The sequence below is a fragment of the Cetorhinus maximus genome, chromosome 29 (assembly GCF_964194155.1).
Source record: "Cetorhinus maximus chromosome 29, sCetMax3.hap1.1, whole genome shotgun sequence".
Classification (NCBI taxonomy): Eukaryota; Metazoa; Chordata; class Chondrichthyes; order Lamniformes; family Cetorhinidae; genus Cetorhinus; species Cetorhinus maximus.
The window spans coordinates 2,172,479-2,186,874 of NC_135907.1; the positions used below are offsets into that span (position 1 = coordinate 2,172,479).

Consider the following 14,396-nt stretch of genomic DNA (forward strand, 5'->3'; position numbering starts at 1 on the left):
AACTATTAGCACAATGTTTAACCTCTGTTAATCTGTTTATAATCAACTTTCCCTTTATTCTCTGGAAAAGGAGATGAGGAATTGATCTACTCCAAGACCTCAAGTGTTTGAGCCTAACCTGATCTCAGTATCTCCATCCTGCAGGCAGTGTTATCCTGGTAACACAATTGAGACTGGGATTTCACCATTTAGACAGCTAGTTACCAGCACAAACCTGCATCCTCCTGCTCCATGTTCATTGGTGGCTTTTGAGTTGGAAAGTTGTGGGTTCAGGCCCCAATGCAGAACTTTCATGCATAATCAAGGCTGACTCTTCAGTGCAACATTGAGAGAGTGCTATGTTGTCAGAGGTGCTGTCATTAAGATATGTTAAACCAAGGTCCCATCTGCACTTTTGGGCCAACATAAAATATCCCATGCCACTACTGAAAGAGAAATAGAGAGTTCTCATTATTCTGCCCAATGTTCATCCCTCACGCAACACAATTAAAATACATTAGCTGGTCATTTTATTTCATTGCCATTTACAGGATCTTGCTGAATGGAAATAGGATCTTGCTGAATGGAAATAGACTCCGTTTGCCTACATAGCATTGACTATTCATTAGCTGTGAAGAAATTCAGGACATCCCAAAGATAAAGTATGCTTTGTAAATATGAGTCCTTTCTATTCTTTTCTCATGCCAGCTCTTACATATTTGCAGCTTGTAAACAGCCTGAGGCAGAAGCCCAGTAACTAGTGGCCCAGTCAGGCAGGTTAGAGACTGGAATATAAACCTGATGAGCTGATTCTGATTCCACAGATGTGAGTCACACCCAGCTTGCATGCTGTACTGAGAATGATAGATTTTTTTTAAATTTAAATGGAGGACCAAGGCCCTTAAAACAAGGTTGTAGAGTATATGAAGTACAAGTAGTGATTAAGGGAGTTGGAGACTGGGTTTGAAAAGCTGAGATTGGAGAGGAAAGAATGAATGTAAGTCGCGAAGAGTTCTGTTGGTGTGAAGATCCTGAGAAATATTAAGAGTTGGTGGATTAAATCTTGACTTAACCAGTGTTTGGTTTGATTTGAATTGGTAGCAAGCTGTTACAATCTGGAACGCAGTGCCTGAAATGCTGGTGGAAGCAGCTTCAGTAGTAATTAGCAAAGATGAATTGGCTGTACATTTTGAAAATGTTACAGGGAAAGAGTAGGGTTAATTAGATAGCTCTGTCAAAGAGCTAAGACCAGACATAATGGACCAAATGGCCCCCTGTGCTGTTATCATTCTTTGAACCGTAGGAAACAAAACTGTTTTAGAATTGCACTTTTGGAATTTAGGAGAAAGAAGTAAGTTTAAGGAAAGTCAGCTGCTACCTAGGACTCATTTTGGACTTGCCTGAATGGGTTGGAGTTATTGAAAGAGAGTAAACTGTTTCCATGGACATGGAAACCTCCTGCTGATTACCACATACCACCCTCCCCCTCAGCTGATGAATCAGTGCTCCTCCATGTTGAGCACCACTTGGAGGAAGCACTGAGGGTGGCAAGGATTCAGAATGTACTCCGGATGGGGGATTGAACGTCCGCCAACATTTTATTGAAATTGTTTAAAATTGAAAAATCTGAGTTTAAAGTTTGACTGTTAGAATCAACCTAAACAAAAACCTTTTAAAAGCTGTAGATGTTGCAAACCTCTTAGACAGAAAAGGCTGGAAATACTCAGCAGGTCAGTTAGCATTTGTGGAGTAAGCAGATGAGTTAACATTTTTGGATGTTAGACCCTTGGCACTAATGAACACTGAAACATTAACTCATCTGTTTTCTCCATAAATGCTGACTGATCTGCTAAATGTTTCCTCCATTCCTGTTCATTTTGTTTTAATTCTTTCATGGGATGCTGGCAAGGCCAGCATCTGTTGCCCATCCCTAATTGCCCTTGAACTCAGTGGCTTGCTGGGCCAATTCAGAGGGCAGTTAAGAGTCAACCACATTGCTGTGGGTCTGGAGTCACATAGGCCAGACTGGGTGAGAATGGCAGATTTCCTTCCCTGAAGGACATGAGTGAACCAGTTGGGTTTTTATGACAATCGACAATGGTTTCATCATCACCATTACTGAGATTATAGATTGTTAGATTGTATGGATCTGTAGAATATATAGACACTATAGATTATTAACTTAATTTAAGTTCCACCAGCTGCCATGGTGGGATTTGAACCGTTGTCTTCAAAGCATTAGCCCAGGCCTCTGGATTACCAGTCCAATGACATTACCACTATGCCACCATCTCCCTCTTGTTATTAAAACTGTTGCGTTCCCATTGCTAGTGTGGGTGGGACAAACGTACTAATATTAGCAGCCTTTTAAATTTCATAAGGCTTGCTAGTAAATAACTTCCCTAGTTACTGAGTTGATGTTTCCAGTCACAATTCCAGAGAGTATAGAAGCATGATTTACAATAATCTCAATTTTCTTGTTGTGAGAAAAGACAGTGGCAGAGGCACAGTCAGTCTCAAAACATTGCAAGAAAAGCCTGAAGCCTCCCTAGGATGTTTTCTGGATTGCTAAATGCCGAATATGGAGCAGGAGAGTTATTAATTTGCGACACTAATCACAGTAGGTTGACTGCAGTTGAGAGTGCCAGAAGGATGTTTGTGTGAATAAGGAATATTTAAATCTTTTGTTCCCCTTTATTTACTACATCCTCTCCTAAAGTTGCCATGATGCGTTTGTGAAACTAGATCTGAAATGTTCAGTTGCCCATTGTTCAATTAACATTATTCTGTAATGTTATTTAAAGGAGAGTAAATGTCCTAGAGTGCTGCAGTGGAGACACAGTTAACACAGGAGTAGCTGAATGCATGTTTCCTCCCCTTTCTATCCCATCCATTGCTGAATTTCCCCTGGTCTCTGCAGAGGCCACTGGACATGTCCTAATTGCATATCTCTTAGCAGCCAGAACTGGACACCGTACTCAATTCTGCTTCTAAGTTTCTTTCAAATTTCTGCCCAACTCTTTCAACATTTTAAAAAATTCATTTACGGGATGTGGGCATCACTAGCTAGGCCAGCATTTGTTGCCCATCCCTAATTGCCCTTGAGAAGGTGGTGATGAGCTGCTGTCTTGAACCGCTGCAGTCCATGTGGTGTAGGTACACCCACAGTGCTGTTAGGGAGGGAGTTCCAGGATTTTGGCCCAGCGACAGTGAAGGAACAGTGATATATTTCCAAGTCAGGATGGTAAGTGGCTTAGAGGGGAACTTCCAAATGGTGGTGTCCCCTTGTGTCTGCTGCCCGTGTCCTTCTAGATGGTAGTGGTCATGGGTTTAGAAGGTGCTGCTTAAGGATCCTTGTTGAGTTTCTGTCGTGCATCTTGCAGGTACACATTGCTGCCACTGTTTGTCAGTGGTGGAGGGAGTGAATGTTTGTGGATGGGGTGCCAATCAAGTGGCTGCTTTGTCCTCAGTGGTGTTGAGCTTCTTGAGTGTTGTTGGAGTTGCACTCATCCAGGCAAGTAGGGAGTATTCCATCAAACTCCCAACTTGTTCCTTGTAGATGGTGGACAGGCTGTGGGGAGTCAGGAGGTGAGTTACAAGGGTTGATGGTCATTGCCTGGCACTTGTGTGGCACGAATGTTACTTGCCACTTGTCAGCCCAAGCCTGGATATTGTCCAGGTCTTGCTGCATTTGGACATGGACTGTTTCAGTATCTGAGGAGTCACGAATGGTGCAGAACATTGTGCAATCATCAGCGAACATCCCCACTTCTGACCTTATGATGGAAGGAAGATCATTAATGAAGCAGCTGAAGATGGTTGGGCCAAGGACACTACCCCAAGACACTACTCCTGCAATGATGTCATGGAGCTGAGATGGGTGACCTTCAACAACCATGGCCATCTTCCATTGTGCAAGATATGACTCCAACCAAAGCAGAGATTTCCCCCTGATTTCCTATTGACTCCAGTTTTGCTAGGGCTCCTTGATGCCACACTTGGTCAAATGCTGCCTTGATGTCAAGGGCAGTCACTCTCTCCTCACCTCCTGGAATTCAGCTCTTTTGTCCACATTTGCACCAAGGCTGTGATGAGGTCAGAAGCTGAGTGATCCTGGTGGAACCCAAAGTGAATGTCAGTGAGCAAGTTATTGTTAAGCAAGTGCCACTTGATAGCACTGTTGATGACCCCTTCCATCACTTTACTCATCATGGCGAGTAGACCAATGATGCGGTAATTGGGCAGGTTGGATTTGTACTGCTTTTTGTGTACAGGACATACTTAGGCAATTTTCCACATTGTTGGATAGATGCTAGTGTTGTAGCTGTACTGGAACAGCTTGGCTAGGGGTGTGACAAGCTCTGGAGCACAAGTTGTCAGTACCATTGCCAGAATATTGTCAGCGCCCATAGCCTTTGCCGTAGCCAGTGCCTTCAGCCGCTTCTTGATATCAATTGGAGTGAATCAAATTGGCTGAAGACTGGCATCTGTGATACTGGGGACCTTCATAGGAGACCGAGCTGGATCATCCACTCGGCACTTCTGACTAAGGATTCTTGCTTCAGCGTTATCTTTTGCACTGATGTGCTGGACTCCTCCATCATTGAGGATGGGGATATTTGTGGAGCCTCCTCCTCCAGTGAGCTGTTTAATTGTCCACCACCATTCACGACATGATGTTGCAGGACTGCAGAGCTTAGATCTGATCTGTTGGTTGTGGAATAGCTTAGCTTTGTCACTTCCTGCTTATGCTGTTTGGCACGCAAGTAGTCCTGTGTTGTACTTTCACCAGGTGACAACTCATTTTTAGGTATGCCAGGTGCTGCTCCTGGCATGCCCTCCTGCACTCTTCATTGAGCCAGGGTTGATCCCCTGGCTTGATGGTAATGGTAGAGTGGGGAATATGCCGGGCCATGAGGTTACAGATTGTGGTTGAGTACAATTCTGCTGCTGATGATGGCCCACAGTGCCTCATGGATGTCCAGCTAGATCTGTTCGAAACCTATCCCATTTAGCATGATGGTAGTGCCACATAACACATTGGAGTGTATCCTCAATGTAAAGACGAGACTTCATTTCCGCAAGGACTGCGGTGGTCACTCTGCCGATACTGTCATGGACAGATGCATCCGCGGCAGGCAGGTTGGTGAGGATGAGGTCAAGTATGTTTCTCTCTCTTGGTTTCTTCACCTCATGCCCCAGACCCAGTCTAGCAGCTATGCCCTTTGGGGCTCGGCCAGCTTGGTCTGTGGTGGTGCTACTGACCCACTCTTGGTGATGGACATTGAAGCCCCCACCCAAGTACATTCTGTGCCCTTGCCACCCTCAGTGCTTCCTCCAAGAGGTGCTCAACATGGAGGAGCACTGATTCATCAGCTGAAGTGGGAGTGTGGTATGATGCCATGAGACTTCATGGGGTCCAGAATCTATGTTGAGGACTCCCAGGGCAAATGTATACTACTATGCAGCCACTCTGCTGGGTCTGTCCTGCTGGTGTGATAGGACAGGACCTACCTGGGGATGGTGGTCTCTGGGACATTATCTGTAAGGTATGATTCCCTGAGAATGACCATGTCAGGCTGTTGCTTGACTAGTCTGTGAGACAGCTGTCCCAATTTTGGCACAAGCTCCCAGATGTTAGTAAGGAAGTTTGCAGGGTCAACAGGGCTGAGTTTGCAGTTGTCGTTTCTGGTGCCTAGGTTGATGCCAGGTGGTCTGTCCGGTTTCATTCCTTTTTGTTGACATATAAGCAGTTTGACACAAATGAGAGGTTTGCTAGGGCATTTCAGAGGGCATTTGAGTCACCCACTCTGCCTCACTATGTATACCATTTGCATACATTAAATATCGTTTGCTATTTACTGTCCATGTACATATTTTAACCAAAATAGTTTGAGCTGATTCCATTTCCCCTGCTTGATTGATATCAAAAGTGAATTTTACTTTGTATTCTGAATCCATGTTGTTGAAGTAAATTAGAAATGATAGTGTTCCTGCAACTAGACTCTATCCCCCATCCAACATAATCAGTAGCTGTTTTCTATCCTTAAGCCAATTTCTTATTTCCTCCCAGATTTATCTTGGGTCTCTACACCTTTAATGTATAGCACACATTCCATTTAACTAATTAGATGACCAAAGATGGGGAGGTCAATATGGGAAATTTGAAAGTGTCAATCAACACAACACAGGTGTTCAGCACAGCCGTCGTCTTCGCTGGAAATTTGACCCCTTTGTTGAATGACTCTATGTTCTGTCTGCAAGTGTGACCTGAGCTCCCGATTGCTCACCACTTCAATTCCCTGTTCATTTCCCACTCTGACCTCGGCCTTTGGCGTTCTACACTGTTCAACACTTAAGAAACATCACCTCCTCTTTCCACAATAGCCCTCCAACCTTGACATTGACTTTAATAACTTCAGACCTTAATTATAGCATCCATGTTGTTCGGTATGGGATGTGGGTGACTTGGATTGAAACTGGGGAACAGCGTGGGTTAACACTTGGATTGGGGACCTTTTGCCAGAACACCTTTTTGCAGAGGAGTCTGTGCCCTTCATGCTACTTTTCTATGTGGACTATTGGACCCCACCCTGTTCTGCTACATCCTGCAGTGTTCACTGAGACCTGACATACCTCTTGCTGCCTCAGCTATTCACCCATTATTTGTTTCTGAATAACAACTTCTATTTATATAGCACCAATATGCAGTAAAATGTCCCAGGAACCATAAGGAGATATTGGGGCAGATGGCCAAAATCTTGGTCAAAGAAGTAAGTTTTAATAAGTGCGATAAAGGAGGAAAAAAGAGATAGGAGGGGATTGCTTCTTTGTCATCTGATGTAAAAAATCATCTTGGCCATCTCTTGGTTTCTTTTAATCCATTTACAAATAATTTGTGGAAAACTGTGATTTCCTCCTCTTCTCCCCATCCCACCCTACTTTCCCTTGGTTCTATTCCTTTTTAAATGCTGTTATATGTCATTTTTTTTCCAGTCCTGACAGGTGCTACATATTGTTGACTCATCTGTGCTCTGCACAGATGTTGACCAACCGGATTTCTTTCCAGCTTTTTTTGATTTTGTTCCTAATTTTGTTGCCTGTTTTTGTTTTGTTTGCCTTTTTGAACATGGGAACCTCATTTGCCTGTTCCCTTCCCAGTGTCCAGTGATTCCTTCCCAGAATTATTCAGTATATGGCGGCCATGCTCACGATTTCTTGCCCTGGCATATATACTGTCTATCCTCGCAGATTTATTAGCTTTGAGCCCTTTTAAGCCTGTCAAAGTCGATAATTATACTCTGTCTATCTGACTATAGAGCAGAAGTTGCTCATACATTCCCAATTGAATATTTGTAGGAAGTAATCATTCAGAATGTTCACCATTTTGTGCTCATCCTGTGTTTGTAAGTGAAATGGTGGATTTCCTGCCCTGGGTAAGAGAAGACTGAGGGATTACTTGATGGAAGTCATCAGGATTTATGAAAGGGCTTGATAGTGTAGAATTAGACAAGATGTTTCAATTTGCAGGTGAGACCAGAGTTGGAGGCCATGAATATAAAATAGTTGCTAATCAATCCGAAAGGAAATTCAGGAGAAACTCCTTTACCCAGAGAGTGGTGGAAATGTGGAACTCGCTGCCACAAGGAAGGGTTGAGGTTGAATGGAATAGATTTATTCAAAGGGAAGCTAGATAAACATGTGGGAGAAAGTGACAGAAGGATGTGTTGATGAGGTTAGATGAAGAGAGGTAGGAGAACGTTCACGTGGTGCATGAACACCACCGATTAAATAGCCTGTTTGTGTTCTGTAGATGCTTTGTAAATAGTCTAGTGCAGTGTTGTTCAATGGGAATTTCTAACTAGTCACAGGGTTGGCTCTGGTGATACTACTAATTTTAGTAGAAAGCACGCACATCAAAACACACACAATAGGAGTAAATATACTTGTACATTTACTTAAGCCGTACACTTAAGCAATATCTACCACAGTAACCAAAGGGGTAAAGCAATCACAATGATCAAAAAACACTTGCACTCTTTTTTTATCTTTGTCCTACCATTTTGCCTACAAATGCACAAAAAGCTTGAGGTTTACACACATACTTGTACATATATGAATATTGAGAGCACATGCCAACCGGCTGTGGCAATTGTGGTTTTTTTTTTTGCTAATCAGAAAGGCAATTAGCCCATCTAACAGTGACCAATGTATTTGACAACACTGGTCTAGCGTAATAGGAACCCGCTAAGAAAAATCTATCCAAGTATGTCACCTAATCCAGAAAATGCTGGTACCAGAGAGAACTTTGTTTTCCAGAAAATGCTGGAAAAACTCGGCAGGCCTGGCAGCATCTGTGGAGAGCGAAACAGAGTTAATGTTTCGAGCTCTGACTTGAAACATTAACTCTGTTTCTCCCCCAGCAGATGCTGCCAGACCTGCTGAGTTTTCCCAGCATTTTCTGATTTTATTTCGGATTTCCAGCAGCTGCAGTATTTTGCTTTTATGCTACCTAATCCACCTGTTTTCCATCTTAATTTCTATTTTCAATTTCAGAATTAGATCCTTAATTATAGAGTAAGCTCAGCTCACAGATAGTATTCACCTGGGTCAAAGGTCTTTTATTTCAAGCCCCTACTGGATGACTTGAGTATATAATCTACACCAACCAGCATTCATATATCTCCCTTTGATGTAGGAAAATATCCCAAGGCTCTTCACAAGCGTAATAAGACAAAAGTTGCCACCAATCCAAAGAAGGAAATATCGGGGCTGGGGTGACTAAATGTTTGATCAAAAAGCATTGATTTTACGAAAGATCTTCAAGGAGGAAAGGAGGAGGTGAAGGGACAGAGGTTTAGGAGAGAATCCCAAAGAGCGTTTTTTTTTCATCATGGATATGGCATCATTGGCAAGGCCAGCATTTATTGACCTTGGGGGTGGCCTAGACAGCTGGAGGCATAGCCGTTGATGGGGCAAAGTGATTGGGTGGATGCATGAAACCAGTGTTGAAGACTGGAGGAAGTTATGAAGATTGCACCCCTCTGACCCAGCCACAGCCATCTACTGCTAAAACTCTCGCCTCCAATGCTCCCTTGGCCAGCCTCCCATCTATCACCCTCGATAAACTCAAACTAATCCAGAACTCTACTGTTGGTATGCTTGCCTGTCGTCTTATGATGTACTATTCAAAGAAGAATGGATAGTTCTGGTTTCCTCACTAATGTTTACCCCTCAGCCACATCACTAAAACTGGCAAGCTGATCATTTATCTCATTTGCTGTTTGTACAACCTTGCTGTGTGCAAGTGGACTGCCATGTTAATCTACATAATGATTGCACTTCAAAAGCAATTTCTTCATTGTAAAGCACTTTGAAATGACCTGAAAATGTCCTACACAAGTTCATGTTTGTTCTGTTTTTTTTTGATTGCCTTCCCTTTTTAGGTGATGGTAAATGTGTGATCTGCGACTCCTATGTCAGGCCATGCACGCTAGTCCGTATCTGTGACGAGTGTAACTATGGGTCCTATCAGGGGCGGTGCGTGATCTGTGGTGGCCCTGGTGTATCTGATGCCTATTACTGCAAGGAGTGCACTATCCAGGAAAAAGATGTAAGTTTGAAGAGAGTTTTCTGAGGCTAAGGCAGTGTAACGATCAAAAAGTATGATCTACTTGTTCACCAGTGACCAGGATGAGTGGAACAGTACAAACAAAAGGTGGTTTTGGTAGAATGTGACAACCAGTCAGAAATGCTACAACAGACAATAGACACAATTCTAGCATCTAATTAGTTGAAGGGAAATTTCAGGCATACAAAGCTTTGAGTTTAAGAATATTTTACATCTCTTACCTTTTGAAACTCTGAAAGTTTTCTCCCCCTTTCTCTGAGGGAGTTGACGCATGCAAAGGTAGTTAGAAGGCACCAGCTGCCCTCAGGTGCCTTGCCCATTGGGAAATTCTTCCTGAGCATGTAGCCAGAGAATGTCAGCTGCCAGTCCTCCTCTGTCCTCGCCCACTTTCCAGCAGAAATTGTTAGTTAAGAGAAAAGGCTGGGCCTATACTCATTGGAATTTAGAAGAATGGGAGATGATCTTATTGAAACAAGATGATCCTGAGGAGATTTGGCAGGGTGGGTCCCCCTTGTGGGGGAGTCTAGAACTAGGGGATACAGTCTTAAAAATAATATTTAAGAGGAGGTGAGAAATATTTTCTCAGCCATTAGCCTGTGGAATTTTCTTCCCCAGAGAACAGTGGAGGCAGGGAGTCATTGAATATATTCAAGGCTGAGTTGACAGATTTTTGATTGACAAGGGAGTCAAGGGTTATGGGGGCAGGAAAGTAGTGTAGGGAGATCACAATCCGATCAGCCAACTGATGCAAGACGGACTGGATCAAACCTGGAAACTTCTGCTCCACATGTGCTTATTTGGTAAGTCGATTGCCTGAATGCTGAAGTAAATGTAGTGGTGACTTTTTTTTGTTATGGCACTACTTACCCTCGTTTTTTTTGCCTCCTAGAGAGATGGATGTCCGAAAATTGTCAATCTTGGCAGTTCAAAAACTGACCTGTTCTACGAAAGGAAAAAGTATGGCTTTAAGAAGAGGTGATCCCAGGGAATCTTTCACATTCCAACTGAATGTGGAGACACTGGAACAGTCTTGCGTAGGATGTTTAACATTGCTGTTTCACAGTGTGGAGTATCGTATTTGATGGCACAAATCAGGCAGCATGTGGAGGAGGGCGATGGTTACACACGAGTTCAATTATTTTTTTGTTTAGTAGCTAGCATATTTTCTGTCTCTCCCAGCAAAGTGAGTTTGGAATTGAAGTAACGTATTTCTGGCAATGGAACCAACACCAGAACTCTCCATAGCAACAACGCCACTGATATATTTCTGGGCAGGAACAAGTAATGCTTACCAATCCGTTGATTTTATTTGCAGCCTTTAAAAGAATTGGGGGAGTTAGCTGGTTGTGAGTTTAGCGACTAGGGATTTAATTGTTCAGTGAGTCAGTTAATGGTCATAACTTCACTTCTGTAGCTGCAAAATCCTTTGTATTTCACATTTAATGGTCATAACTTCACTCCTGTAGCTGCAAAATCTTTTGTATTTCACACTTAAGTACTGGATGCAAATAATTACTTCTTGCTTTGCCTCATAACAGTTGATTCACTCTGACAGGAGATGGGGCATTTAATTTTTACCTCGGGTTTCATGTTTGAGTAATCTTGAAGCCTATTTGTGAGTCACACTAAAGCAGTGTTTGAGATGAGAGCTGCCAGATATCTGTCTTTCATGCAGGTCCTTCAACACACTTCCTGATTGTTTAGCTTGAACGTATTCCACAAACACTTTTTTGTTACTTGCAATAAGCTATTCTCATTGAGAGTGGTATGACTTGTGTATTTACGGAAATATTTGATGGCTCCCTCATGCCCTGTTGGCTAACCACACTGCTGTGCAGAGCCACATAGACAAAGTCCAAGATTGGTCTCCAGTCTGTGCTGAATTAACTGACCTTAGGTGGCAGGACTCCATGGGACATAACTGGGGAGGGGGCTGAGGGGGGGTGAAAAACAGCTAGTATTCCTGCTTCTAATTGCTATGCAGTAATGCCTGCTGGAAGTGTGTGTGTGTGTGTGGTTGAGTGGGATAAGAATCAAACTCTTTGTGACTTATTTCACCAAATCATAGTGGTCAAGTAGCATTCCAAGACTTGATGTCTTGGCCTCCATCTAAATAATGGTCACTTAAATATAATACTGTTGTTGGGAGATCAGTTCAAATGGAGTATTCTACCAGGCAAACAGTTAGTAGAAAAATGCTCAGGACACTCCAGTTGCAGCTGGATGCTGTTCTAGATGAGTTAGAGTACAAGAGGGATGAACTTTGGGCATGTGTGTTTTTTTTTTTCAGTCCTTATGACCCTTGCACAGCATGAGTCAGCACCTTTTTTTTTGAGAGAGGTTGCAGTGTTGTATTAATCTGTTGTATTGCTAGGTATGCTGCAAAAGCACAGCCCCAAAAGCAGGTGGAAATAATTGCCATCTTTTAACCAGAGTTAAAGAAATTAACCAAATTCAGCAGTGTGGAACTAACCACCACTCCCAAGTTGCAAGGGTAACCCAGTGTGGGCTGGCTCTCTCTCTAAGCAAACTGCTTGTGTTTCCTGAAACAGCCTGCTTGACAGCTATGGTTTCTTTATGTTGTGCTTTCACTTGCTTGAAGGATTTGGTAGAGGTGCAGTTTATTCATTAGGATTATTTTTTAAATGCAAGTTAAAGTTAAACATACTGGCCTTTTCTTAAATACTTCAGGATACAACATTTTTTTTTTCACCTCTTAATCCTTTGTCTCATATAATGTTTAACTTGCTAAGCAGCTTGCTGCAGATTGCCCAGCCTCCTAGTTGGAGAAACTGGCAGGGGGAAGACTTTTATCTGTGTCACATACTCACTTTTAAGACTTGATGTGCTTTGACTCCTGGCACATCTCTCTTCCGGATGCAGGTACTGGCAACCAAGCTTGGTCAAGTCACATCCTGCTTCAGCATTGAGAATCAAGGGCAGTTTATGTGGGGCCACAGTTAAGGCCTTTCAGCAGAGGGCGTTTTAAGTTATCCAGGGGCGGGGGGAGGGAGGGGGTGCAGGGGTGAAGTATTCCAACGAGGCCCATGTGGAGTACACTTTTTTAATCAATTGGGAATTTCTTAGAAGTTAATAGTATCTTTTGACTCTGTTTAAGTTTGTATCTCATCCATACTGTTTTCAGTGCAAGGAAATTAAGCGATTTAAAACTCTTGGTTCACTTAAAGGGAGAGTGACCCACAATTAAGTGTGTCTCAGTACAAAGTCAGTTCAGCGTGGAAACTCATTCTCTCCAAGGGGTTTCTTTTAGAATCTACTTGTATTGACCATATTCAGGTGGATTTGGGCAATTGTTGCTGTTTGTTACATTGCCACTCACTGGTTTAAACCACCAAATAAATGTAAATGTAAGTGTTCTCCTTCCAAAAACAAGTTTTGGTTGTTGGACAGGAAAGTAATGAAATTCTATGTGAGCCTGAAAGATTGACTGCATGAGCATCAGTTTTAAATTAAGTGCCTCCACTTTCACTTGTAGTTGAAGATTTGTGTTTGAATGCTTTAATTATTGAGCTGCGATTGTTCCCATTTTTTAAAAATAAACCAGTTTTTTTTTCTACCTGTCTGCTTGTGCTTTCTGTAAGTGTCATCATAACTTTAGAACAAGTTTTTTAAAATGGTAAGGGGACTACAGGGTTATGCCACAGCATGGTGGATAAAGGTCTATAGTTGTCATCTGGGCTTCCATAAGGTACCGCACGAGATGAATGTGCTCGGTTGGGATGTGACAACCCATTTGTGATATGTACTGTGGCTGCAGCTTTTTGCCATATTGATCAATGACTTGGATGAAAGAATAGAGAGTTGTATATCCAAGTTTGAAAATGATACCAAGTTGATGGGATCCAGGCGTTAGTGGGGCTTACAGATAAAGTGAGTTGGCTAAACTATGACATGGGAGCTACATCAATGTGGAAAATTGAGGTTTTTCACTTTACATCCAAGAAAAAACAAATTTGAGTAACTTCTAGAGGAGGAGCAGAGATCTGGATGTTCATGTACACATCACCACTAAAGGCTAATGGAATGCTGGCCTTTGTCAAGATGGCTGAAATACAAAGGGAGAGAAAGTTTTATATAGAGCCTTGATCGGATTCTGTCTGCATTCCGCTTTCATGTAAGAAATAGCAGCAGTAGGCCATTTGGCCCCCTCGAGCCTGCTCAACCTTTCAATACGATCATAACTGATCTGATTATGGCCTTGACTCTGCTTTCTGCCTGCCCCAACATCACCTTGTAGATCCAAAATCTGCCTAACTCAGCCTTGAAATATATTCAATGACCCAGCCTCCACTGCTTTCTGGGTTAGAGAATTCCAAAGATTAATGTCGCTCGAAAGAAGAAATTCCTCCTTGTCTCTGTCTTAAATGGGAGGCCCCTTATTTTGAAACTGCCCCCTAGTTCTAGATTCCTCCACAAGGGAGTAATATCCTCTAGGCATCTACCCTGTCAAACACCCTCAAGATCTTACATCTTTCAATAAGATCATCTCTCAAACTCCAATGAGTATAGGCCCAAGCTGCTCAACCTTTCCTCATTTGACAGTATACTTGGTCTCCATCCAAGTCATTAATACAGATAGTGGAGGCCCCAGCACAGGTGACACTCCTTTTGTTACAGTTTGCCAACCTGAAAATGACTCATTTATCCTGGCTCCGTTTAGAGCGGCCTTGCTGGTGGAATTTTAAAACTAATTTTTTTCTCCTCTACTATAAAGACCCATTACTTTATCAGGGAGTTTTGTCAAGTAGGTTGGGCCCTTTCAGCA

General features: G+C 42.7%; 1 protein-coding gene across 1 annotated transcript in view; it reads left to right on the forward strand.

Annotated features, from left to right (window-relative positions):
* The window catches only part of phf5a (PHD finger protein 5A), a 34,770-nt gene extending 21,585 nt beyond the window's left edge, over nucleotides 1-13,185 (forward strand). The window contains exons 3-4 of the mRNA XM_078532025.1: nucleotides 9,426-9,592; nucleotides 10,500-13,185. Of these exons, the coding sequence (XP_078388151.1) occupies nucleotides 9,426-9,592; nucleotides 10,500-10,589 (257 nt within the window). The 3' untranslated portion in view covers nucleotides 10,590-13,185. The remainder of the gene's footprint in view (nucleotides 1-9,425; nucleotides 9,593-10,499) is intronic.
* Nucleotides 13,186-14,396: the final 1,211 nt, after the last annotated feature.